Source organism: Grampus griseus (assembly GCF_964374135.1).
Source record: "Grampus griseus genome assembly, chromosome: 16".
Taxonomy (NCBI): Eukaryota; Metazoa; Chordata; class Mammalia; order Artiodactyla; family Delphinidae; genus Grampus; species Grampus griseus.
The window spans coordinates 56517006-56544734 of NC_139010.1; the positions used below are offsets into that span (position 1 = coordinate 56517006).

A 27729-nucleotide genomic window follows, 5' to 3' on the forward strand; every position below is an offset into this window, starting at 1 on the left:
ACTAGCCTGCACATAAGAGAAGTTCTTAGCATAAATACTTATGACTTTATTAATGTTACTAGCTATATTACTTGTATTCTGCCTGTTTTACAGGATTGTTTCTCACATTACCAAATGTGTGACTGAGCCTCTGATAAAATTAATGATGATTAGCTGACTTGAAATGATTGACCAAATATATAGTCCTATAAGATCAATGATGTAGGACCTCTCTGGCGGTCCAGAGTTTGACTCCGTGCTTTCGTAAGCCAGAAAGAGAAAAACAAATATCATATATTAAGACGTATATGTGGAATCTAGAAAAATGGTACAGATAAACCTATTTGCAGGGCAGGAACAGAGACGCAGACGTAGAGAATGGACATGAGGACACAGGGGGAGAAGGAGAGGGTGGGACGAATTGGGAGATTAGGAATGACATATATACATCACTAGGATGTGTGACTGAGGAGCTTGGCTGCTTTATTGTAAACTTCCAAACAAGGGCCAGCAATCGGAATCTAAGGGCGGGGCTGGGCTGGTAAGAGCAGAAGGAGTGTCTGACCCGGGGCTGGCTCCTGGAGCATGCGCAGTCTTCACAGAAAGTGATCAGCGAAAAGTGCTGAGGACGCTATTGCGTAGGCATAGTTTCTGATTGGCTACCGTTCGCCCGCGAGGGGTCGTGTCTACTCGTCGCCAAGTAAACAGGGAAGGTAGGGGCGGGGCCAAAGAGGCGTCGGGACCTGGTTGGCCCGGGGAGGGTTGGGGGTTTCGCGGATTGGTCCCAGCCGGGATCTCAGCTGTGTGAAGCGCACCGGGTCCTGGAGCCCGCGGCCTGAGGGATGGACGAGACTAGTCCACTCGTGTCCCCTGAGCGGGCCCAACCTCCGGACTACACCTTTCCGTCCGCCTCGGCCGCTCACTTTCCGCAGGTGCCGGGAGGCGCGGTCCGCGTGGCGGCGGTGGCCGGCCCGGCCCCCTCTCCGCAGGGCTCGCCAGGCCACGACCGGGAGCGGCAGCCACTGCTGGATCGGGCCCGGGGCGCGGCGGCCCAGTGTCAAACCCAAACCGTGGCGGCGCAGGCCCAAGCCCTGGCCGCCCAGGCCGCGGCGGCCGCGCACGCCGCGCAGGCCCACCGCGAGCGGAACGAGTTCCCGGAGGACCCCGAGTTCGAGGCGGTGGTGCGGCAGGCCGAGGTGGCCATCGAGCGTTGCATCTTCCCCGAGCGCATCTACCAGGGCTCCAGCGGAAGCTACTTCGTCAAGGACCCTCAGGGGGTGAGAGCGGGCTGGGGACCGCGACCGCCGGCATCGGGGAGGGTGGGCCTGTCCGGGGAAGTTTGAGGGTTCGCACAGCCAGAGGGAGAACGGGAGTTTGAAAGGCTAAGAAATGGAGAAACTTCACAGTGCAGAGCCCCTTGACAGGATTTTGGAATTCTACTGAGGACTGGAGACGGATAAGCTGTCCGGAATGAAGAAATAAATCAGAACTTATTTGGTAGGGGAAGAGTGAGCGGGAATGAAAAGAGGAAATTGACCAGATACAGGCGAGGGGCCCTGCGGTGTGATGGGGCAGTCGGCCTCTGGACAGAGACGCGCGGGGAGATGCTGCTTTCTAGTAGGTTCCTCATTCGGCCACTGACGTACTGTTTTGAGCTTTGAGCCCGTCCTCTCTTTTTGGACTGAACCAGTGTTGTCGCTGTTCATTGAGGAGGACGGGTGACCCATCAGGGGCTCTGAGGGTTCATTCCCAACCTTCTCTGTTGTGGGGACGTCTCCTGCCACCAACCCAGGCCCCTTATTGGCAGACGTTTGTTGTAAGAGTGGGTGGACTCATCAGTTTCATTTGTCCTGGTTATTGCTCACTTCTGGGAAATTGTTCAAATCCTTCTTGTGGCTCCTCAGTTTAGAATGTGAAGTTTGAGAAACATGGGACTGTCAGGTACTTTTTACTTTCATTTCTCACCCAGGACTGTCAGCAGTTTGCTTTTTTAACAAAGGCGGAATGTTTGTTTGACCTTTATTTTGCCCCTTGTATGTGTTTAAAGGGGGATGGGATGGGGTATGGAGTGACCAGGGCGGCTGAAAAGTGACCTTTATTCTTTTGATAACCATAGGAGAATTTAAGGCATTTAGATCAAACTAGAGGTATCTTTGGAATATCAATGAGTCAAAAAAAAAATCAAATCTTCCCTGTTAAAGTTCTCAGATGGACCAGAATGGTTTATTGGGAAAATGTATTATTGTTATGCTTATTAAAATGATGGGTATCAGAGCTCCCTCACATTTTCTCTGCATCTCTCTTGTGTGAACTCTTGAGATGGGTGGTGTGTTCTTTTGGCAGGAGTGCTGAGTGGCCAGGATGGATTGTGACTTGTAGCTCTTGGTTAGGTTCATTGAAGGATTCAGTTAATTCCCCAGAAGTTGTTGTCCCTGAATTATCACCAAGAACCAGAGAGCAATTCTGCCATCAAATCAGTTAACATAAACTGAGACAGGGGAAAGCTTTGAGAGTAGTAAGTCTTTCAAATAAGGGAGCAGTGAGTTAAATCGAAAGCTCAAACAGGAACCGTCACTTGCAGAAGAAAAGAAAGGTGGGTGTCCTGAGGTTTAAATGTTAGCAAGATGTTTTCATCTTTTTTATTTAGGAACCAGAGTGAGATCTAAGATATGAATGGATTTTATTTTATTTTGTAGTTGTTTGCTTGTTGGCTGATGTAAGAATGGGCTAGATTATCTTTGTTAGGTATAGAAGCAGGAGGAAGGTTTTTGTTTTTCTTTCATGACACTGTTACAGCTCCACTGTAACACTGGAAGTGTGTCAGGTCAGCAGAGAAGTGTTCTGGTGCTCTGACAGGTGGGAGTAATATGATCTCTCAATTCTACCTGGCAGGTAAAGTACTACCACCTCAGTACATAGGCCACAGAGAATGACACACTATGGGTATGCTTCTTGGTGATTTGCAGGATCTTAGTCTCTCAAATTTCCTGGCCACTGTCCTTTCTTAGAGGGGAAGTCAAGACACATATGACTGGATAAAACTTATTAGTGTAACCATCCTCTTCACACTGAGGAAAATGTGGTTCAGAGCAGAGGATCACTTCCTAACTGCTATGGTGGGTTATACTGGACCACAGACTCACTGTAGTTAGTTTTGTCATCTTTGACCCTGCTGCAAATGTGTTTAACTATTTTATTTAAAAATACGTAGATAGCATTTACTGTATGCCAGGTACTATTTAAAATGCTTTACAAATAATAATTCACTTAATACTCATAACACCTTCAGAGGTAGGTACTATTATTGCCCCCACAGATGATGACACTGAGGCACACAGTATACCTAATTTGCCCAGGGTGTCACAGCTGTTAAGTAGGAGGCAGGATTCAGACCCAGGCAGACTGGCTCCAGAGTTCATGCTCCTAACTACTATGTCCTGCTGCCTCAGAGTTAGTCATCTGAATCTCTGGTTTCTCTTTTCAGCTACCATATTGGTTAAGACTAAATTTGGCTGTGTGTGACAGAAAATTTAAAATAATAATAACTTGAATAAAAGTACATTTGACTCTCCTAAAAGAAGTCTACAGACTGCTCAGAGCTGGGATGGCATTTTCCTTTATCATGGATGCAGTATGAACAATATGCATCCGACCGTCCGGCTGGTCAGCCATCCCTAGCATGTGGCTTCCACTTCGTGATCCAAGATGGCTGCTCAAACTGCAGACATTTTGCCTGCTTTTCAGCCAGTTGGAAGAAGGAGAGGGAGAGGAAGAGGGAGAGGATGCCCTTTCCCTGTAGGACGTTTCCTAGAAGTTGCACCAGACTCTTCTCCTTACATTCCATCGTCCAGAACTTAGCTGCAGTCGTGGCTGGGAACTGTAGTCTTTATTTTGCCCAGCTAAAAATCAGGGACCTGTGTCCAAGGAAGAAGAGGGAACAGAGATTGGGGGAACCAGCAGTTTCTGCCACAGGTACTTTGCAGCTGGACAGTCTGAAAAGTTCTTAAAGATAACAGCCCTGATTCCATTTCCCATTGTAGGGTGGTTCCTTCCTCAGGATGAGCAAGTAAGGGACCTGGAACAGTAAGATGGAAAATGCTAGATCAGGAGTCATGGTAGAGTGCTCATATTACCCTCCTCATCTACATACATCCTTGTGCTTCAGGTCTCATGCTCAATCATCTACGAAAGTATTTTTTGAGAATTTTCTGTTTTGAGAGGCTAGTAATTCTAGGTGTTCATGTTGCCAAAACATAGAACAGCATGTGATTGACTAGTTTATTGGGAGGAGTAAATGAGATACCACACATGAAAGCCCCTGGCCTAATTCCTGGTGCTTAGCAGGAGTTCAGAGTGTTTTGTTTCGTTTTTAAGTTACATGCCCACTGACCTCTGGATTAGGCTTTCTTGGATATGTGGCACTGAATAAAGCAAAAGTAGTATAATTCTGAGATGATCCTTTCATATTGAGAATAGTAATTCATTAGATAATGCTCATTGGTGTTTGCGACACAATTCTACAGGTACTGCTCACATGTTCTAGGAGCTTGGCCTTGTATCAGTAATTTTCAACCTTTTAAAAATACTTCATTCACCAAGAGTTTGTCATGAAAACAGTACAGTATTATTTTCCATTTTTCAAATATAAAATTATGTTGTAATATTGAATGTGTTTCTTCTAACCACCTGTGCCCTACAGGAAATTTTGATGTCCTAACATTCGGTTGAGAATGACACTAATAGCCAAATAAAGAATAAAGATCTCAAACAGAGTAACTTATTTATTACTAAAATGTTAAGACACAGTCATGTTTGTATACCATATATAGGTGTAGTTCTGGAGATTTTTAAGCATCATCTACCATCTGTTATAGGGAGCTGTCCCAGGCTACAAGTTGTAATGGATGAGGCAGGTTGGGTCGATGGCAGTGGATAGGAAAATAAATACAGGCTGAATCTCTTTTATTACATTCTACTTACAGCCCATCTTCTTTCAGGGTCTCATATATTTGGAGTAGTACATCCCTCTCTTTTGTAAAAGTTAACATGTAAATAAGGCTTCTCTACCTAAATAGCTAAGTCAAAGAATGCTGTTTCCATCCAACCTCTACAGAATACAGACTTGCCTTTTTCACTTTCATTTCCTTATGAGTGTACAGCAGAGATTTCCAGAGGTCGCATGATGTATGATATTGAAACAGATTGAATTTTAAAGAAGATGTGAGAATACAGTTGTCTTTTATTGAGCCAAACATTAGAGATTTGCAAAATGTAAAACAATGCCAGTCTTCTCACTAAATGTTTTTTAAAATATAGTTATTTCTCATAAAAACATGTCACTTATGTTAACATGTAATAGGCTTATTTTTATGATTAGGTGAATTAATAAATAGTTTTAACATTTTAGTTTTAATTTCTAGTACAGCAAATATAGATTTTACCCATGTATATAAAAGCTTTTGGGGTCTTTAATAGTTTTTAAGAGTTTAAAGGGGCCTTGAAACCAAAAAGTTTGAGAACCGTCCACTTTGTGTTTACCAAACTTTAAAAAAAACGTTTATTATGCGTTATTTTTGCATATTTCACTGCATAGTATGAGTGATGTGCTTGAACTGTGTTAGATTTTAGCACAGCATAGACCCTCCTCCGTGGGGCTGCTGCATAGATATAGGAACCCCTTTTGGGTTCCAGGTTTCAGTAACTGGTTGCGGGTCTGGCACCAGCCAGTGAGTGGCCCCTTGCTTCCTTGTGCAGTGCTGTTTTTATCCCCAAGTTCATGGATTGCTGCTACTTGAGCTACCTGCACCTTAACCCCTTTATTAAAAGGGGTTTTAGTAAGTGGGTGTTAAGGGAGGGTGTTTTTAAAATATTGACATCAAACTGAAGCTTTCTCCTAAATGTAATAAAGGAATTGAAAGTATATTAAAGAAGAGAAAGGTTGGTGAAACAAATTAGGCAGTAGTTATTTTCTTTCTCAACCAAATATTGGTGGGTGGCTTTAGAATTTGTTTTCTATGAATTAGGAGAATATTCTTGAGTATTCTGTAACACAGTTGATTATTTGACGTTAACATTAGCTTTGGAAATTAGGCCAGAGGCTGCTTTATGTGTCTGTCTAGGAAACCCACAGAGTGCTGATGCACTGTCTTATAAGAACTAGGTACTGAGCAAATGTTGGCAGAATTGAATTGAACTGAGGCAACGCTTAGTCCTGAAAGGCACTTGTCTCCCCTTCTGTCTGAATGTCCTTCTGTTCCTCCATCCTTCCCACCCTACCATTCCCCTATTTGTCCATTCCAGGCATTATTATTTAATGAAACCCTTGTAATACTGAGAGAACCATGATTACTAATGCTTTTAGAGTCAACAAAATGCTTTCTGATTCTCCTTTTGGTGGAAGGAAATTGAGAAGTTTGAGAGGTCAGTCTATAAAAGATGCTTGGCTGCAATGTTGGCCTTCAAGTTCTGCTTTCTTTTCTTTTCTTTCTTTTTTTTTTTTTTCTGGCTGCACCTTGTGGCTTTTGGGACCTTAGTTTCCCGACCAGGGATCAGACCTGTGCCCCCTGCAGTGGAAGTGCAGAGTCCTAACCCCTGGATTGCCAGGGAATTCCCAAGTTCTGCTTTCTTTAAGTGGAAGTATTTAAGCCTTAGCCCTGTTATTTTTCAGCCTCACTAATAGTAGGAATGTCTTGGTTTCCCTTTCATTGGGGACCAGCTTGCAGAACTCCACATTGTGCCTCAGTTGAACTGACTGGTGGGTTCTGGGATGGGCCTCAAGTTGTACTGTGGTTTCACTGCCCAGGTTCCAGAGAGTTACATTGGAGTCATCAGTCATTCTCTGTATGGTAAGCCACTTACTACTGCTGCTGTGTGATTCAGAGCCCAGGGTTCCAGGGGTACAGAGACAGAGAGGACGATTGCTAAAATAGGCCTCTTCCTAGCCACTTTAGATAAGAATGTAATTCTGAAGACTTAGAATATGAATATATGCATTTGACTTTTTCTGGTGAATAAGTAAGTTTGTTTATCGTTAAGAATAAATTGATTCTTTTGGAGGAGGAAAGTTCTGTATTTCTCTTGCCCTCTCAAATCCTTGCAAGGCTTCTTGAAGGGACTGTCCTCAAGATTGACCAGTTATTGTTTTAGACATGTGCCTAGCCAGTTCCTAATATGAGTACTTAATGCAGTCAGGTGGATTTGTGTTTTTTGCTGTGACCAGCCATTCAGGAAGTGACACCCACAGGCAAATGACTTATGACCTAGACTAGCTTGAGTTGGCTGTGGGGTGAGGGGAGAGGGAGAGTCATATGATATAAAGATGAATCACTTGAATAGCATATTTACTTTACTTTTCTTCCTTTGAAAGTACCAGCTTGGGGACTGGAAGGAATGACATAAATATAAAACCACCTCAGAGGGCTGACTGGCTTGGGGAAGAAACCTTCAGGAGGGAAGGCCTTAGTTTCTAGATTGCAGCAGCATCCCATAGGTCCAAGGATCTTTGAGGATTAAGTTACTGTCTGCCAGAGAAGATGGATCTTAATCTTTGTGGCCTCTCATGTCCTGATCTCTTGCCTATCAGAATTACTTAAAAGAAATCCATTCTAACCAGGTAGCAGATCCTTTTTCCTGCTGTGATTTTTCTCTTCCATTGCTTTCTTAGTTTGTCATTCCTAAACTTTTTTAAGGTTTGTTAACACGCGGAGGGGGTGGGTGTGGAATAGTAAGGCCGATAGAGGAAACTACCATTGATGAAAGAACTTTCTTAACCTCATTCTATAAGACCTTACTAATTTCCTTTCAGCTGATACTTTTTTGAGTCTTTCCATAATTGATGCAGAACAACAGCATGTATGAGTGTACCTTAGAAGTTGGGGTTTGATGGTGTTAGAATCTGTTGTACCGTATATACCAGACTTGGCATCTTCTCTGGCCTTAGCCCTTTCTGGCAGGGGGTTTCTCAGCTGCTCATGTGAGCTGGTGTCTTCCCCTTACAAGCTGGGGGAGAAGCCAGTGTCTAACTGTACATAGGGATTGTCTGCCTATGCCCTCTCTTTTCTTTCTAGATTCCTGCTGACCTGGACTGTGAGCTACTTTAATCAACTTGCCTTTAACATCCTCTTTTTCTTTTGTCTCTGTAGAAAATCATTGCTGTTTTCAAACCCAAGAATGAAGAGCCATACGGGCATCTTAATCCTAAGTGGACCAAGTGGCTGCAAAAGCTGTGCTGTCCCTGCTGCTTTGGCCGTGACTGCCTTGTCCTCAACCAGGGCTATCTCTCAGAGGCAGGGGCCAGCCTGGTGGACCAAAAACTGGAACTCAACATTGTACCGCGTACAAAGGTTAGTCTCCAGGAAGCCTTACTGCCTGGCCAGAGTTTTCCTGGACCTAAGCCCTGCTACGTGTTAGTGGGACTGCTAGATCCAGTGACAGCTATTTGTGCCCTGAGTCTAGGGTTCTCAGCCCTTTTTTTTGGTGGGGGTGGTAGGTTTCAGCTCATGGTTTGATCATGCGATGAAAGCTATCCTGAGAAGGATACACATAAATTTTCTGCACACAGTTTCAGGAAGTTCACTGACCTGATGCACATGTATGGACTCCCTGGGTCTTTGGATCCAGGTAACCCCAAGCTGGTTAGAAACCTAGCTACTTTTGTAGCTTACTCTGTTAGATTTCTGAGCTATTCCAGGATTTAGATACAGTCTAGAATGGACTAGCTGATGTCAGCTAAGCACTAATGCAAGTTATGCCAAGGAGGACTCTAGGATTGGCTGAGGGTTAGAGTAAAGGTCTGGCCTGAACACCTACAGGGAACTGACATGGAATTCTCCTCACCCATCTTTATGCTATGGAATTCTGGTACTTGTCTGAACATAACAAAATCGGGTTCCCAGATCCAGGCAATTCCACACTTAGAATGGATTTGTACATACCTTGTATGTGTTATAGACTTAGCTGAGGTTCTATTGAAGGGTCTGGACCATACCCGCCCCCCGCCCCCTCGCCCCCTCACCTCTTGCAAAAACATGCTTTAATATAGAATTTATTGCATACAATTTCAGGAAGTTTACTGACACTAGGTTAAGAACCCCTGTACTACAGGGTGTCTTATGAAACCTTCCAAGGGTTCTGAGGGGAAGAAATCTGCTTGTCAGCATATGAACATCTAAGGACACGTCGTCACTCATTTAGTGTGTGGCTCCCTGAGATTTAGTAACAATTTAAGGGGGAACTCTGATCTGATGCTTTAAGGCTGCAGGGGCATCTTTGTATCTCTGGGTCTTAATCCTCTTTGAAAATCTGATAAAAGCTATAAATCTTGTTCCCACAAAAAATACATATATTTTCAATTATTGCATATAATTTCAGGAGGATGGTTCATAGACAAGTTGAAGTCTACCCTTTGACTCATAGGATCTAGATTAAAAACCCCTGCTTAAGGTTTTCTTTGCCGGTTTAGATAGCAGGCTGTGGGCAAAGAGCCTGATCAGCAGACAGGAGCTTCCCTTCAAATCTGTTTTTTCTGTTTTCCCAGGGTATGTTAGAAGAAAATGTGATTGTTGTGGATGTTTAACTGTGTCTGCTCCTTTGCCACCAAACTTCAAATAAGCCAACTAATTTGTTAAGGTTGTAGAAGTCAGGGACCACTTCTTGAAATTTCCTCCTCTCATTCTCAGCACCTAGCAAAGTACTATACTTACAGTAAGCATTCCTTAAGTACCAGCGGAATCAGTGGATAGATAGCAAACCATGAAAAAACAGTAACAGAGATCCCCCAACCTCAGGCCAATGGAGAGAATGTTTGATTGTAGTTCCGGGCTTGTAGCTCCCATCTGACACCTAAGTCACTGCCTGGCCTTGTGCAGCTCATTCCTTCCCTTTATACTTAGTTCTCTCTGTGTGCGTATAGTTAAACGGCACATTGAACATCTTGTATGATAATTAAAGCTCCTAAGATCTCCTGCCTAACCTGAAATCCTCCTACTAGGCCCCTCTTAGACTCTAGAAATGCTTCTAAGTACTCCTTGCATATCACTGTAATTTCCTTTCTCTGCTAGGTAAATAGCAGACCACCCATGCCCTGTGCCTGTCTGCTTTGCCTGTGCTTCTCGAGTGCAGTGCCTAAGAACCAGAGGGCTTAAGTCCAAATTCTGGTGCTGCAGCGCTTCACTGGGTGACCCTTGGGCAAGTCACCCCCACATCCCCTGCCCATTCAGTCTCCTCACTATAAAAATAGGGACAGAAAGAGGTCCTACTTTAGAGAGTGGCTATGAAGATTGCACAAGTTAATCCATGTTGAACATGTAGCCCAGCAGCTGGCACAGTGTAAACACTCCATACATCTTTGCCTGTGGTATTTTTATGACTATTCTAATCATTAATGTCACATAATCCCTTTCTTCCCTATCTCTGGGCTTCCTCTTTCCCTGTTAGAGAACCTTAATGAGAACTGAGGATCCTTTACATCAAAAAATCAACAACAAAAACACTTGTCTTCCATGAGACTGAGATGAGACAGAACTTTGCAAGCTTAACATACATTTGTGTGAGGCTTTCCTGGTGGCGCAGTGGTTAAGAATCTGCCTGCCAATGCAGGGGACACAGGTTCGAGCCCTGGTCCGGGAAGATCCCACATGCCGCGGAGCAGCTAAGCCCGTGTGCCACAACTACTAAGCCTGTGCTCTAGAGCCCGCGAGCTACAACTACTGAGCCTGCGCTCCTAGAGCCCATGCTCTGCAGCAAGAGAAGCCGCAACAAGAGAAGCCACTGCACTGAGAATCCCATGCACCACAGTGGAGAGTAGCCCCCGCTCAACGCAACTAGAGAAAGTCCATGCACAGCAACGAAGACCCCCCAGTGCAGCCAAAAATAAATAAATAAATAAATAAATAATGCTAAAACAAAACAAACAAGCCAAAGAAACCCACATATATTTGCAAGCTTTACATTACAGCTGTTGGACAATAGTAAGAGGAAATCTCTCCCCTCCCTCCGTCCCCACCCTTGTGATAGGATTCTATCCAGTTGATCAGAGCATCTGTCACTATGGAAATGGGGCTCACGCTGAGATGGAGCTTCAAGCAGTAAGGCTGTAATTCTCACTCGATCACTGTCTCTGCTCTCTGTTCCTGCAAGGTTTCAGGTTGTGATAGTTTCATTAGTCACAGGGAAAGAGTGGTTTGTTACAAAAATTGATCGAAAATAAATCTCATGGGGGGAAAGGGTGGTTTATGGCTTGAGAGCCAGTGTTTTCACCATGGAAGCTGGCAAGGTAGTCTTAGGAAAGCCTTTTTTCCCCTTTATTCCTGTGCCTGTGTTTCCAGATTTGTAAGGCAGAGAGTGCTAACCTACAGTACTTTGCACATCCGTTTTAGGTACTCTGTTAAAACTGGATGGATGGATGGATGGATGGATGGGAGGAAGGGAATTATTTTATGCTGTCTCTGAGATTTCGGGGGCAAAATAATTAGTTATTTGTAATGAATTTTTCAAGGCTTAGGAAAAGAAAGAATTTTCTTATAAATTTGATTTTAGGTATTTATATGGTAAAACTCACTTATAGCTATCTCTGAAAGAAGCTCGTAACTCATTCATTCATTCACTTAATAAATGAGCATGTGCCAGGCACTGTGTTAGGTACTAGGGATGCTAATGTAAATAAGATGTTTTCATCCACCCCACATTTCTTTAGTCTTAAGAAACAAGTTAGGTATACAAATGGATAATCACGAGACAGTGTGATAAGTGTGATAATGGACACACATATGGATTATGGATTACAGTGATATCACTGCAGTTTGACAATCAAGTGTAATATTGGTGGCCTATTAAAAAAATGTTTTTGAATAGGTTATGCATGCATCTAGTGCAAAAATTACAGTAGAGTAAACAAAGAAGAGTAATTCAGCCTCTCTCCCACCCCTGTCTTCCATCCACTTGGTTTCCTTCCTCAGAGGCAGCTGTTATTACTAGTTTCTTGTGTAATATTCTAGATACAGTCTATGTAAATATATAGCAACTCACTAAAAATTAAAACCAATTTTAATATTTGTTTAATTTTTGAATGTAAATAATTGTACATAGTACAGAGTTCAACAGGAAATAAAAGGGTATAGAATAAATTGCAATTTGTTTTTATTTGGAGAGAAAATAGGCACTGGGCCATCTTCTCCTAACCCAGGAGGTAGCTGTAGTGGTCAGGGTAATTCATGCTAGCTGCTGTAACAACCCCTGAATTGCAGTGGTTTAACACAGTAGGAGTTTATTTCTTGCTCACATCAAGACCCATGCTAGTTAGGCAGCTCTCCTAGATCCCATGTCACTCCAGGTAGTGGCAAGAGATCTGGGATCTTTCCATGATGTGGTTTTGCCAGCTCAGAGCCCTTCATTTCCAGCTGCACAGATTGGGGAACGTGAGCTAAAGATCATGGGAAATTTTAGGGGCCAGGCCTGGAAGTAGTGGGCATACATCACTTTGTCAACATTCTCTTGGCCTGAACTAGTCATATACTCTATTCTGGCAGCTAGAAAGGCTGAGAAATGCATTCCTTCTATGTGCGGAAGAGGAACAGTATTGGTGAGCATCTAGCTATTCTCTGCCATAGTGGTATAGTTCCTTAAATTTGACTCTAACCTAGGTGTCTCTTCTATTTCCACTGTAGGTAGTATACCTGGCCAGTGAGACCTTCAACTATAGTGCCATTGACCGAGTGAAGTCCAGGGGCAAGCGGCTTGCGCTGGAAAAAGTGCCAAAAGTTGGACAGCGGTTTAACCGCATCGGGCTACCGCCAAAGGTATAGACTGCGCCTAGGTGGCTTACCAAAGGTGATGATTTATAGTGGCATAATCATCCAAGTGATGAAGCAAGGTGTCAACAGACTTACCTATGGACTTTTGAATAGTCTGCCGGGAGGCTTCTGTCTTGCTCATTTCTGTTAAGGCACTAAGGTTTGAGGAATAATTCTCCAAAGAGACCCTAACTTTCTCACTTTACTCCTCTGGACCATTTAGCTGGGCTTCTTGAATTTGGATGAGCAATTACTGTCACAACCCTTTCCTGATATAAACTCCACAGGGCCTTAGTGGGTACCTGGCTTACTCCTGGGATCTTTGCACTTGGGCTGTAAGGAAATACCTTTATTCTTCCTTTTTGATTGCAGGTTGGTTCATTCCAGCTCTTTGTTGAAGGGTACAAAGATGCAGACTACTGGCTACGTCGTTTTGAAGCAGAACCTCTCCCTGAGAACACTAACCGGCAACTACTGCTACAGTTTGAGCGGTTAGTGGTGCTGGATTACATCATCCGCAACACTGGTGAGCAACTGTGGGTGGTCCTGTGCCCTGTGCCAGACTGTGATGAGGCACGGGGGAGGCCTGGAGGCTTGCAGAGCTTAGTATCAGAGTACCCTATCAGGATGAGTTTAGTCTAAGACATAAGGGTTATGCACATTTGGAGAGGGTCTTGAAAATACTTTTTCCTAGACAAGCCTTGTTCAGGCACATCATGTGTAGTTATCAGGAGTGGTGAGTATTTATGTTTTATCTTTGCCTCTTTCCCGGTCCTAGACAGAAGACACTTTGGCTCTTCCAAAGCAACGTGAAGAGTCCTCTTATCCTTGATCTCTAGTCATTCATGGTAGCCCGGCCTATCACAGGACAGTTTTGTCTTTAAATACCTCATCTAAGTGGACTTATACAGCATTTTCATTCTCTGGCTGGCTTATTCACTTAGCATAATGTCCTCAAAGTTCATTCATATTGTAGGCTGTGTCAGAATTTCTTTCCTTTTTAAGGCTGAATACTAGTCCATTGTGTGTATATACCACATTTCACTCATCCATTAATCTGTCTACAGAAACTTGCTTCGTGGTTGCTTCCACGTTTTAGCTATTGTGAATAATTCTGCTATGAACGTGGGTGTACAAATATCTTTGAAACCCTGCTTTCTGTTCTTTTGAGTGTATACCCAGAAGTGGAATTGCTGTATCATATGGTAATTCTATGTTGAGAATTTTTTTAGGAACCGCCATACTGTTTTCCATAGCAGGTGCACCATTTTACATTCCCATCAGCAGTGCACAAGAGTTCCAATTTGTCCACATCTTCACCATCACTTGTTATTTTCTGTTTTTTTGATAGTAGCCATCCTAATAGGTATGAGGTGGTATCTCATTGTAGTTTTGATTTGCATTTCCCTAATGATTAGTGATCTTGAACATCTTTTCATGTGCTTTTTGGCCATTTGCATTTCTTCTTTGGAGAAATGTCTGTTCAAGTCCTTTGCCCATCTTTGAATTGGGTTGTTTTATTTTTGTTGAGTTGTAGGAGTTCTTTATATATTCTGGATATTAATCCCTTATCAGATACATGACTTGCAACTATTTCTTCCCATTCTGTGGGTTGCCTTTTTGTTCTGTTGATAGTGTCTTTTGATGCAATTAATTGAAAATTTTTCATGAAGTATTATTTTTCCTTTTTTTAATCTATGCCTTTCGTGTCATATCTAAGAAATCACTGCCAAATCCAATGTCATGAAGCTTTGCCCTATGTTTTCTTCTATGAATTTTATAGTTTTAGGTCTTAGATTTAGGTCATGAATCCATTTTGAGTTAATTTTTGTATATGGTGTTAGGTAAGGATCCAGCTTCATTCTTGTGTATATAGATATCCAGTTTTCCCAGCACCATTTGTTGAAAATATGGTCTTTTCCCTATTGAATGGTCTTCCTATCCTTGTCAAAAATTGTTTGATCATAAATGCAAAGGTTTATTTCTAGAGTCTCTATCCTAGTCCATTGGTCTGTCTTTATGCCAGTACCACACTGTTTTGATTACTATAGCTTCGTAGTAAGTTTTGTAGTAAGTTTGAAAGTTTTGGAGGAAATGTGAGTCCTCCAACTTTGATCCTTTTCTGGATTGTTTTGGCTATTTGGGGTCCCTTGAGATTCAATATGAATTTTAGGGTGAGCTTTTCTATTTCTGCAAAAAAGATCATTGGGATTTTTATAGAATTGCATTAAATTTCTAGGTTGCTTCACTTCAAGTAGTATTGATGTCTTAACAATATTAAGTCTTCCATTCTATGAAAATGGGGTGTCTTTCCATTTATTTATGTCTTCTTTAATTTCTTTCAGCAATGTTTTGTAGTGTTCATTATGCAAGTCTTTCACCTCCTTGGTAAACTAATTTCTAAGTATTTTATTCTTTTTGATGCTATTGTAAATGGATTTCTTTCTTTCTTTCTTTTTTAAAATAATTATTTATTTATTTGGCTGCGCTGGGTCTTAGTTGTGGCACATGGGATCTTTGTTGCTCTTAGTTGTGGCACATGGGATCTTTGTTGCAGCATGTGGGATCTTTTAGTTGCAGCATGTGGGATCTAGTTCCCTGACCAGAGATCGAATCTGGGCCCCCTGCATTGGGAGCACAGAGTCTTTTTTTTCTGTTTTTGTTTTTGGCTGCATTGGGTCTTCATTGCTGCACACAGGCTTTCTCTAGTTGCGGCGAGTGGGGGCTATTCTTCATTGCAGTATGTGGCCTTTTCATTGCAGCGGCTCCTCTTGTTGCGGAGCACAGGCTCTAGGCGTGCAGGCTTCATTAGTTGCGGTGCGTGGGCTTGGTAGTTGTGGCTCGCGGGCTCTAGAGCGCAGGCTCAGTAGTTGTGGTGCACGGGCTTAGTTGCTCTGCAGCATGTGGGATCTTCCCGGACCAGGGCTTGAACCTGTGTCCCCTGCATTGGCAGGCGGATTCTTAACCACTGTGCTACCAGGGAAGTCCCTGGATTTGTTTCTTAATTTCCTTTTTTGAATTGTTCATTGTTATTGAATAGAAATACAACTGATTTTTGCGGTCGACTTGGTATCCTGATACTTTTCCTGAGTTTATTTATTGGTTCTAACAGTTTTTTGTGGAATCTTTAGGGTTTTCTACATATAAGATCATATCATCTACAAACAGAGATAATTTTACCTTTTTATTTCCAGTTTGGATGCCTTTTATTTCTTTTTCTTGCATAATGCTCTGGTCTTTCAGTACTATGTTGAATAGAAATGGTAAAAGTGGGCATTTTTGCTTTGTTCGGGATCTTAGAAGAAGAGCTTTTGGTCTTTTCACCACTGAGTATGATGTTTGCTGTGGGTTTTTCATGTATGACTTTTATTATTTTGAGGTACTAGTCTGCTGGTGATTAATTTCCTATTTTTTGTTTGTCTGAAAATATCTTTATTTCAGCTTCATTTTTGAGGAATATTTTTGCTGGGTATAGAATTTGGGATTGGCAATTATTTTCTTTTAGCAGTATTTAAAAAACATTCCGTTATCTTCTTGCTCCCATGGTTTCTGTGGAGAAGTAAGTCGTCCATATTACTGTTGCCTTTTCGAATGTAATCTGTCTTTTTCTCTAGATTTTTTTGAGATTTACTCTGTGTTTGGTTTTCAACATTTTTACTGTGATATACCTAGGTATATTTTCCTTTGTATATACAGGCTTCCTTGAATCTATAGTTTGATATGTTTTGTCACTTTTGGAAAATTCCCAGCTATTGTCTCTTTAAATATTACTTCTGCCCATTTTTCTCTCTGTTCCTTCTGGGACTCCAAATTATATGTTGTTAGATATACATTCATGTATATATCTTTTTTTCCTGGGTGCTTTATTCTGGTTTATTTCTTGTGGTCTGTCTTTCAAATCACTACTTTCTTTAGCACAATCTGCTATTAAACTTATCTATTGAGTTCTTAATTTTGTTAACTGTATTTTTCATTTTTTGAATTTTTATTTGATTCTTTTTATAGATTCCTGTTTTCTGCTGATGTTCTTAATCTTGCCTTTTATCTTCTTAACCATATTAAGGATTTTACCTTGAACATTTCAGAGTCTATATGTTCATTATTTGGGGCCCCTGTAGATTTGGTTTTAATTTTCTTTTGTTTTTCTTGTTTTTATTTGTGTCATGTTGTCTCTTTGTATACCTCGTTATTTTTAATTGTCAGATATCGTATATCAGAAATTATAGAAACATTTGGAGGCCTGAGATGTTGGTATAAATCCTGTCTGGAAGGAGATGTTTGCTTTTGGCAAGCAGCTAGGGTCATCAGCAACCCAGGATCACTTTAACTTCAGGTATTGCTGGGAAATTCTGCTTACTTCCAGGGTTGTAGCCTTTCAGGTTTCAACCAAAAGCATGGATGATTTATCAGGGTTCCCCCACCTTATCCATCATCAGGCTACAACTTTGTCTCTCTGGGTCCCCAGCGCTATTAGAACACTGTTCTACCTCGCAGCCACCTCTTCCCAAGTCAGCAGGTGCTGTAAGAGAAAAGAAGTCACGAATGCTGGACTCCCCTCTCTGGATTACCCTTTTCTCCCAGATCATGACACTTTAACTCTTAAGGGTCTTATAAAATCTCCAGTGCCTTCAAGAGATTTAAAAATATTTTATCCAGGGACTTCCCTGGCGGTCCAGTGGTTAAAACTCCACGCTTCCACTGCAGGGGGAGTGGGTTCAATCCCTGGTCAGGGAACTAAGATCCCATGTGGCGTGGCCCATAAATAAATAAATAAATAAGAATAAAAATATTTTATCTGTTTTTTGTAGTTGTTCTTAGTAGGATAATTGGTCCCTAAGTGTCCAGAGTATCTAGTTCATCATTGCTGAAAGTGAAAATCACCCCAGTTTTTTTTTTTGTTTTTTTTTTTTTGGCGATACACGGGCATCTCACTGTTGTGGCCTCTCCCGTTGCGGAGCACAGGCTCTGGACGCACAGGCTTAGCGGCCATGGCTCATGGGCCCAGCTGCTCCATGGCATGTGGGATCCTCCTGGACCGGGGCATGAACCCGCGTCCCCTGCATTGGCAGGTGGACTCTCAACCACTGCACCACCAGGGAAGCCCTACCCCAGTTTTTTCTACTAACTTCATATTTCTGTTCACAGATCGAGGCAATGACAACTGGCTGATTAAATATGACTGTCCAATGGATAGTGCTAGCTCTCGGGTAAGTGGTTGATCTATATCTTGAAGGAGAGGATGAGGTGTAGTATATGCATAATATGAAAGCATGTAGTGGGGTGATATTTAGGTCACATAAGTTCAGAGGAATCAGGATAGCACATGTCTTTAAAATTGGTAGGTTAATATTTGGAAGAGCTTTTCTCAATTTGTTTTTTAAGGAATATCCTGCTAATGATAGGGATAGACTGAAGAAAAGTACAAATAAGTTTGGAACATATTACATACTTTGTGCCTTTTTTGGAGATTCACATTGCATAGTAGCACAGTAAAGGTCTGAGAAATAGTGCGTTAGTGCACCTGTGTGATTTTGTTTGGCTCAGTGATTTCTAAACCTTTTGACCATGGAATACTTTTCTCACAAGAATACAATACCACAGAACATCAGTTTAGAAAAAGCTGCTTCCTGCAACTTTCTTTACCCTCTCATTGCTTTTATACTCCACCACACTTCCCCATCCCTGTTCAATCTGCACATTTAAAAAAATTAGCAGGAAGGCTACCTGGAGAAGGAGAGTGAGGTTGGCTTTTGTTCTTTATAGTGTTTTTTTTTTCTTCCAGCTTTATTGAGATATGATTGACATATAATATTGTGCAAGTTTAAGATGTACAATGTGATGATTTGATGTATATATTGCACAATGTTTACCACAATAAGATTAGTTAACACATCCTCGTAGTGTTTTTACTTCCTTTTGTAATAGTGGTTCTCAAATTCTGTACATCAGAATCACCTGAAGAGCTTATTAAAAATAGTACAGATTCAGGGGACTTCCCTGGCGGTCCAGTGGTTAGGACTCTGTGCTTCCAGTGCAAGTGGTGGGGGTTCATTCCCTGGTTGGGAAACTAAGATACTACACACTGTGCAGAGTGGCCAAAAAAAAAAGTACAGATTTTATTGGGTTGGCCAAAAAGTTCACTCGGGTTTTTCCGTAAGATAAGTACAAGCCTTTCCTCCATTAGGTCTGGGGTAAAACTGAGGATTTCACACCTTAAATAAGGTATCCCAGAGGATTCTGATGCAGGTATCCTGGACCCACATGCCTGTTCCTGTGGTGGCACTAGTTAACCTGAACATGGAGCCAAGTAGACAGTCATGGGAATGTCTGACATGGGCTGCTGTCACAGGCAGTCTGCTCCGCTCTCTCTGCATTCAGCTCTGGTCCTTTTCCTTTTAATGTATCACTGAAGCAGGGGAACAGACTCCCTTATGCAAGAGCAGCCAGCTGTTATCGTCCATGGTTCCGTTATCTTACTAGAAAATGTGGTCACCACCACTGAAGTGGCATCTGAGTCAAGGTCCACACCAAAGGACCTTGGCTGACTGATAATTGACTTTTCTTTCTTTTTTTTATACTCGCAGGATTCTCACTGCCTTTCCCTAGGAGGAATGGCTTATAGTAATCTTTTGTTATTGTCATTTCCCATGTTACCAAGGACTGTGGCAACTCTTGGGGAAGGGCACCTTTTCTAAGATAAGAAAGGGACTCCGGGAAGCTTGAATTAGCCCAATCAAAGTGCCATAAATGTATTAAGTCAGGTAACAATATGGAAACCAGTTCAGAGGTTGAGTAAGGACTGATGCCTGAGGAGGTTGAGATGGGATGCTTTGCTGCTATTTTAAAGGGCCTGGGGCAGGTGGGACTCAATAAATATTTAATCTTCCCTTGCTCTTCAGGACACAGACTGGGTGGTGGTGAAGGAGCCTGTTATCAAGGTGGCTGCCATAGACAATGGGCTGGCTTTCCCCCTGAAACATCCTGACTCCTGGAGGGCGTGTAAGTCTCAAGACCGCTATGGTCTGGCTCTTTTCTTGCTCAGTCTCAGTTTTCTTATGTGTGCAATGAAGATAATAATTCCTCTATCACAGGATTGTTCTAAGAATTAATGAAATAATGCAGCTCATGCACTTGAGCACAATGGCTGGCACATGGCAACTACTCCATAATGTAAGCTATTATAATTTTTACCTTACATTATTCCCATTTGAAGCACAGAGTTGAGTTTTCGCATCTCTGCTTTGCATTTTTCTTATTCTTTCTGAGGACTGTCTTATCATAATTTATTCTATTTGTGTTTCTAAATACAAGCTGCTGTCAGTGTTCTGTCTTCCATGTTGACATTCTAGAAGCCAGCCCCTGCCCCATTATAACTGAGAAACCTTTAGAAAGGGAAAGATACAAGTAGAGGGTCACTAGTCCCTTTGCAGTACTTGTCTGTCTTTTCAGAAGGAGCATCTCAATGTTTCGGTGGCAAGTAATTGCTTCTAGATAGGCTTACATCTTGGAAAGTCATATAATGTCTGGGAAAGAGCACAGGCTCAGGGATTAGGCAGACCTGGGTTTGAAGCCCAGTTTCTCCACTTACTGTGTAACCTTTAGGGTTAACAGCCCCTATAACTTTTTTTTTTTTTTTTTTTTTTTTTTGCGGTATGCGGGCCTCTCACCGTTGTGGCCTCTCCAGTTGCGGAGCACAGGCTCCGGACGCGCAGGCTCAGCAGCCATGGCTCACAGGCCTAGCCGCTCCCGTGGCATGTGGGATCTTCCTGGACTGGGGCACGAACTCATGTCCCCTGCATCGGCAGGCGGACTCTCAACCACTGCGCCACCAGGGAAGCCCCCCTATAACTTCTATTTTCTGTTGTGTTTCTAATAAGAGCAGTATCCTTCTTTTGCCAGTGCTCTGATAGGTGGAGGACAGAGATGGGCAGGGATTTTTTCAACACCAGCTTTGCTTTTGACTTTTCCTCTTTTCAGATCCTTTTTACTGGGCCTGGTTGCCCCAGGCAAAAGTCCCATTCTCTCAGGAGATCAAAGATCTGATTCTTCCAAAGATATCAGACCCTAACTTCGTCAAGGACTTGGAGGAGGACCTATATGAACTCTTCAAGGTTAGCCCTGGGAACCTCAGCCTTATAACCATATAGAAGAAAGAATTCCAGTGGTTTTTCTAATTGGTCCTGATACAAGCCCAAAGAGAATGGAAACACCCTTCTGGCTTGTGTTAGCCAATGAAGAGCAAGATTCCCCCCTGTGGACAGCAAGACCTGGTTTGAGTTGGTTTGAAAAAAAATTGGCAGCTGTGATGAATCACACTGGTTTGTGTCCTTTGTGTCATGTGGCTGCAGTGTATCTGCAGAGCTCTCATTTTCAAATGGAGCACTAGCACCTGGAGTTCTCTAGAGTTAATAATGAGACTGAGGACAAAATAGTTACTTGTTCTCTATTTCCCCATCTGTGAAACAGGGAGTTCTTGGGGTGGTGGTTAATTTCACTAAGTCTCTGAAGCTTCATGTAGGTTCTCTTTATTAGAAAGTTTCTAACTGGGGGAGGAAAACGGGTTCTTCTGAGGGATTCATGCAGGTTCCATCTCCTTCTGCCCTTCTTTTGCAGAAAGATCCTGGATTCGATAGGGGCCAGTTCCATAAGCAGATTGCTGTCATGCGGGGACAGGTAAGCCTGGGACATCCTCCTGGTGTCATCCCTGGGATCTCTCTGAGAGCGTTTTATGCTCATGTTGAGTAAATGTGTAAAGCTTGTATTTTAAACCCATTTTAGTCTATGCCATACATATTTGTAACTCTCCGTTAACACCTGAGGGGGAAAGGTAGCCATCCCAAATCTCCCACCTCTTCCATGGTATCTGGTGCTTGGTGAAGCACTTACTATGTGCTTAGCTCTGTGCCCCTTGCTGGATAGTTCATTGGTAAATTTACCTGGTGGTCTGTGTCCTCAAGTTGTGCAACGCAGCCTTGTGCCTTGGTGGTCAAGAGCTAGGCTCCGGAGTCAGACTGCTGCTTGACCATTCCCAGCATTATGGCCTTGGGCAGGAGTCTCTGCTTCCTTGTTTATAAAATGGGACAGTAATCATACTTTGCATAGTTGGCCAGAGGATTACATAAGATAATGTGTATCAAGTGTTTAGTAAAAACAATGCCTGGCACATGGTAAGCACTCAGATGCTGGTCATGGTTATAAGTTTTGTTGTTATAGTTACAAGCCATATTATTTCTTTTTTCTCCACTTCACCTTCAAAGAGAACCAAGGAAACCCCCAGGGTGTTGTTGACTTTCCAAAGCATAGTAAAGAATAGCTTGAAAATTGTCTAAAAACTCTGTAGGACACTGACATTCTGCTTATCACTTTGAAGTCTTAAAGATAGCTGGGATGGCTTAGTGGTTAGGGCACAAACTGGTCAGAGTGCCTGGTTTGAATCCTGGCTCCGCCATTTACTAGCTATGAGGTCTTGGTTGAGTTACTTAATCTCTCTTTCTTTTAGTTTCTCCATCTGTAACATGAGATTAATAACAGCACCTACCTCGTTGGGTTATTATGAGATAAATCATTGAAAACAGTTGGAGTAGTGCTGGTGTACTGAAGTACTCAATATGGGTTAGCTATTTTGATTATGACTTTGTATACAGCTTCTCACATCTTTGAAGGACAAGAGGGTGTTCTCGGTCATAATTATACATTTACCTCTTTCTTCCATTTAGCAAAAGGCTTCTGGTGAGAGCAACTCTTGAGCTTACCGAGCCCATCTTCTCTAGATATGGGACAGACGGGTTTTAAGAGCTGCAGTTATTATAGCTGCCTGAATACCATAACATGGTCTTCCTACATTTCCCAAATAATGTAAGGGCCCAGTTAGGCTGGCAGAATTTGTAGAAACCTTAAAAGCCACGTGATGTCGTCTGGTATTATGGAACTCAGCATAAAGGAACAAACTTCTCAAGTTTATGTAGGCTGTACCTCTGTCCCTATTGTAGTTTCTTCTCTACTCCCTTCCCAACTCCAGTGTCTTGCCAACATCATAGCAATCTTCCTCTCATGATATTTAGTTAGGACCATTATCTAGAGTAGCAAAAGGCAGGGTGGGGGCGTGGATTGAGAGAGTGCAATCTTAGCTTTCTTCCCAACTTGTGCTCTTAATGTCCTTTGAGGGCCTGTGGCATCTTACAACCTAGAGTGCCTCCCTCTGAAACCATAAGGTTCCATGAGCGTCCAGCTCCTCCTCCTAGCATGCAGGTGAAAGGAAGGCACCACCTTCTACCTACCTGAGCTGTAATCACAGAGTGGGCTGTACAGTGGCCCAGAGTCAAAGGTGAAGAATGAGGAACCCCTAGAGAGATGGAGTTGGGGGATAGAAGTTGTTCCTCACCATAAAGGCTTCTAACCAGGAGTTAGATAAAGAATGCAGAGTCTGAGGGAAAGCTTCTTTAGATAACATTTTCAAAGACAGTATTTCTTTTTTGGCATTATGTGCCTGCTATAAATTTTTCTTCAACTTTTTAATTTGAAACACTTCAAACCTCAGTAAAATTGAAAGAATGAGTGGGGTCTTCTAGACTTCACCAATTGTTACATTTAGTTAGCCACGTTTGCTTTATCTTATTTCTCTAAATATTATCTATCTGAATAGCATCTATCTCTATATATCTATATAATTTCTCTCTTTAATGTATCTATATAATTTGTCTCTCTCCCAAGATAGATTTTGTTTGTTTGTTTTTGGCCAAATCTTTTGAAAGTAAGTTGTAGACAGTTTGACATTTTACCCCATTTTAAACATGCTGGAAAGGTGGCTTCTAACCCAAAGAACCAAAGAAAGCACAGGGAGACCCAGCCAGGGCAGGTGTGAACTCCTGTCTCTTAAGTTGGGTGGGTCTCCTGCACAATTCACTCTGATTCCATTTGAAGCTCCTTTTAGTTCTCTGGCCTGATCTTGTACTCAAGGCTCTTGGAAGCAGTGTAGTGTGCTGGCAATACCTAAACAATGAAGTAAAAAAGAAATTAATTACTGGTAGGATCAACTTCTCACTTCTGACCTCTGTTCCAGGTGAATCTCTGCCTCTTTTGGGGCAGCACTTGTAGGCCAAGGATATTTATGGCTTGAGGCCTGTGTGATATGGGGGTGCCGCCTAGCTTCCCCTCCCATGTGTCTGGCCTGGCTGTGAAAATCTTCAACATCCAGTGGTTTAAAGAAGGCTGTCATAGGACAACTTCAGCTTTTGTACTGTCCTACCAGAGACGATAAATGGTGGTGACTATGATTTTGACAAGGGGAAGAAAATGTGTTCGTTTAGACACATATCTGAAATACATGTAAAATACAGACAAAAACTGGAAAGGAGCTGAATGCACTGTGGCATCTTGGAACAGAAAAAGAACAGTACTGGAAAAGCTAATGAAATCCGAATTAAGCCTGAAGTGTGGTTAATACTAATGTTCCAATGTTGATTTCCTAGTTTTGGTAAATGTACCACTGTTATATAAGATGATAAAATTAGGAGAAATTGGATAAATGGTACATAGAAACTGTCTGTACTATCTTTGTAACTTTTCAGTAAGTATAAAATTATTCCAAAGTAAAAGTTTTATTTAAAAAAAAAGATGATGAAAAGACAGCATGAGAGGGACAATTCAACTGAAATGGCTTTTTTTTGTTTAATACATGGTCTTTGTAGGAAAATCAGAAAATAAGGATAAACAAAAATCACCCTATCCCTAGGTCACCTTCCTTGACCCAGAGATAATCACTGCCAACTTCCAGACATTTTTTCTCTGTAGATAAGTAGATAAGAAAATAAAGGTGGAGTCACACTATAATACTGGTTCCTTATCTCCTTTCTTTTCCATCTAAGACATTGTGATCAGTTTTCCATGCCAAGAGAATATATTTTTTAACTGCTTGTTTCTAATCCCTTAAGTTATTAGCTGATCCCATACTCTCAGGTATTTATATCATTTTCACTGTTACAAACAATACTGCACTGTATTGATTGAAAATAAGTGTTTTGTGCATGTCAGTGATTGTTCCCTTAGTCATTAAAAATGGAGTTGCTGAGTCAGAGGGCCTGTTCACTTTTAAGCCTTTATGTTCCACTTGCCTTTCTGAAAAACTGTCCCATGAGCCAGTCCCACAGCCACGTCTCTGAACTCTCCCCAGCTGAGTCGTCATCGTCGTCTTCTGTATCTTTACTAACTAGAAGGGCAAAAAAATAGGAGGTATTTGTTTTCATTTGTATTTTTTCAACGAGTAGAGAGGTTTCCATTTTCTGTATATTGCCCACTTACCTTCTTACTTTAGTAAATAGCCTGTTGGTACAATTTTCCATTAGTGGATTGTTTATTTTTGTTTTGATTCATAGGAGCACTCTATCTGCAGGTCTCCCTTCAGAGGCAGACCAGAATGCCTAGGCTTTGCCCTCACTGATCTCATTTTTCCCACTGCAGATCCTAAATCTGACCCAGGCCCTGAAAGACAACAAGAGTCCCCTGCACCTCGTCCAGATGCCACCCGTGATTGTCGAGACGGCCCGTTCCCACCAGCGATCTGCTAGCGAGTCCTACACACAGAGCTTTCAGAGTCGGAAGCCCTTCTTTTCATGGTGGTAGCCCCAGAGGCAGACAAAGGCACATTGTCTGAGACTTGGCCTGGGAGAAAGCCTGGGGAGCAGGTTACAGGAAGAGCCAGAGAAGCCGGCAGAGAGCAGTGCCCTTAAGAGCCCTCCCTGTCTGCTCACCACCCCCTCAGAGCTTTCCCAAGCACGAGGAGAAGCACAATCAGAAGGACAGTGTGTGCTGTTGGGCCCTTCTGAGAGCTGGCGTAGGGGGGCTGGCGCTCCGTGCAAGTAGTCCAGATGCCTGGGAAGGAGCATCTCCCTTCCAGCATCTCCTGGGGGAAGGCTGGGAAACTCCCTTCCCTTCCTGACACCCTGCTCTGTAGCTATTCCTCATTATATTCTGCATCAGAAAAAAGCAAATACAAATTTAAATATAAAACCCAGGCAGAATCCCAGAACCTCTTATAGCAGAAAACCTCTGATCCAGACCTAAATTTGCATGGGCCCAGACATCCAGGTGTCTCACAGTTCCTTACCCCCACGGACCAAGGCAGCTAGGTGACTCGCAGTGCTGGGACAGACAGAAGCCACACTTCCTTTTGGTTTTCTGCCTAGTCTTCTTCCCCTTCTCCTCCCACTGGTGCAATAGGCTGACTCCAGACACGATTCTCACAGTGGGGAGACTTTTGCTCTAGAACTCCCAGCAGTTTTACAGTGATGGTATAGATCACCTCTGCTCCCTTCCCTGCTGGGGACCCAACCCCTCTAGTCTAGGCCTGTAGGTTGCTTGTCACTCAGGCAAAGGCAGGAGGGAGGAAGTTGACTCCCCAGCATGCAAATGTGATCCATACCACCTGGGTATATGCTGGGAACTGTAATGGTCTATGGGTGAACTTATCCGAGCCTTGCTTCCTTAGTCCTTGGCCGTAGCCAAAGGTAACAAACTCTCCCAGTCTGCTAATTTGTTCCTGTTGTTTTAGATGTTTTGTTCTCAACTCTTGAGTTAGTGCTTCAGTTCTGGGTTCTGGAGTGGCTCTCGATGAGGGTTCTGGGGTGGGTCTCAGCACATAAGAGGACAGGATATTAGGTCCTTGGACTTCTTTTTCCGCTACCACTGTTGCTTGCTGGAGGTAACAGGACTTGTGTTCCGCCTCCTGGTTGGCAGCTTCCCTTTGCTCCCCCACTTCTTGTTCCAGGCCAGTTTTTCCACGGCTTCTTGAGAAAGGCAGGGCCCTAAGGAGAGAGGCCTTCACACTGCCCCCCGGTGGCTGCCCAACCCAGTGTGCATCTTCTTGCTTCCATGTCTCTCTTCCCTCAGCTGTCCCCCTTACCAGCTGTCCGAGCCCTTTCTACACCAAAGCAAAGAATGGCCTCAGGGGGGAGTAAAGAGGGTGCCACCCGTGGCTGTGGGGCAGCCCTGTGCTACTGGACGTTTCAAGTTTCCGGCGTCCTGCGATTGGTCAATCAGCTTTGGAAAGAAACTATCTCGAAGGTTTGAAGAACAACCAAAGAAAGGGAGCAAGGACTATGGCTGTGTTCCCTCTGCTTGCCTAGCTCCCGCCATGCAGGAGGTGTGCAGCTCTCTCGTCAGCTGCACCAGGCTGGGCACCTTCCAGTCCAGCCCCCAGGAGCCAGCTTATCCTGGGCTTCCACCCCGCTGACAGGAAGTCTCTGGAGCTGGGTACGCATGCCCTGTGGACAAGGCACAGCTCCCCACCGGCCCCAGCCCTGACAATCCCATTGAGCCGACCCCGACTTTGGCCTTAGGGATCATTTTTGCGAGAACATGGGAGCAGCAGGGCTCCCAGAGGCCGGAGAGGACCCAGGTGTGTTTAACTCTCCAGACATCTGTGTGCAAACGTGTTTGTGAAGCCCCCACCTGGGTGTTGAGAGAGCCTGAGCAGTCTAAAGAGCCCGGTGCTTCCCTCACTGAGCAGATCTGCACATTGTCCTCAGGCAGACAAGCTCTGGGATGAGAAGGAAATTGGGTCCAATGTAAGAGGGAGCTGGTCCCAGTCCTGGCAGGCCAAAGAGTATGGGGCATCCTTTCCTGGCCCACGTCCGTTCTCCTTGAAGCCTGTACTCAGGTTGCCTTGAATGTGGACTTTGGGAGAGCTAGGGCCCAGAGTGCCGGGGCAGGCTTCTGGGCGGCACTCGAGGAACCGCCCGGCCCTCTGCCAGCCACAGGCCCTGTCTCCCAGTGTCAGGGAGTAGAGGCTGGGCTGTAGAGTGCTGCTGCCTCTGTACTGTTCTAATGCACTGTAGAAATTGTATGTAATGTATTTAAATCAATGCAGATGTATGAATAACAAGTCCAATTCTGACCTTTTTTGTCTAGTTTTCTTTTGTGGAAGGAAGACAAGGTAGGATGCAATTTTAAGGACAAAGAACCCTGT

At 43.2% G+C, this 27729-nt stretch overlaps 1 protein-coding gene across 1 annotated transcript; it reads left to right on the top strand.

Moving 5' to 3' along the window:
• Positions 1-821: 821 nt before the first annotated feature.
• PI4K2A (phosphatidylinositol 4-kinase type 2 alpha) lies at positions 822-27643 on the top strand (the record flags this gene model as incomplete). Its single annotated transcript, XM_082674058.1, has 9 exons — positions 822-1256; positions 8121-8321; positions 12642-12773; positions 13140-13293; positions 17913-17974; positions 19667-19766; positions 20745-20878; positions 21381-21440; positions 25224-27643. 9 exons carry the CDS (start codon positions 822-824, stop codon positions 25383-25385), a joined length of 1440 nt encoding a protein of 479 aa, XP_082530184.1. The 3' UTR covers positions 25386-27643.
• Between the last annotated feature and the right edge of the window lie 86 nt (positions 27644-27729).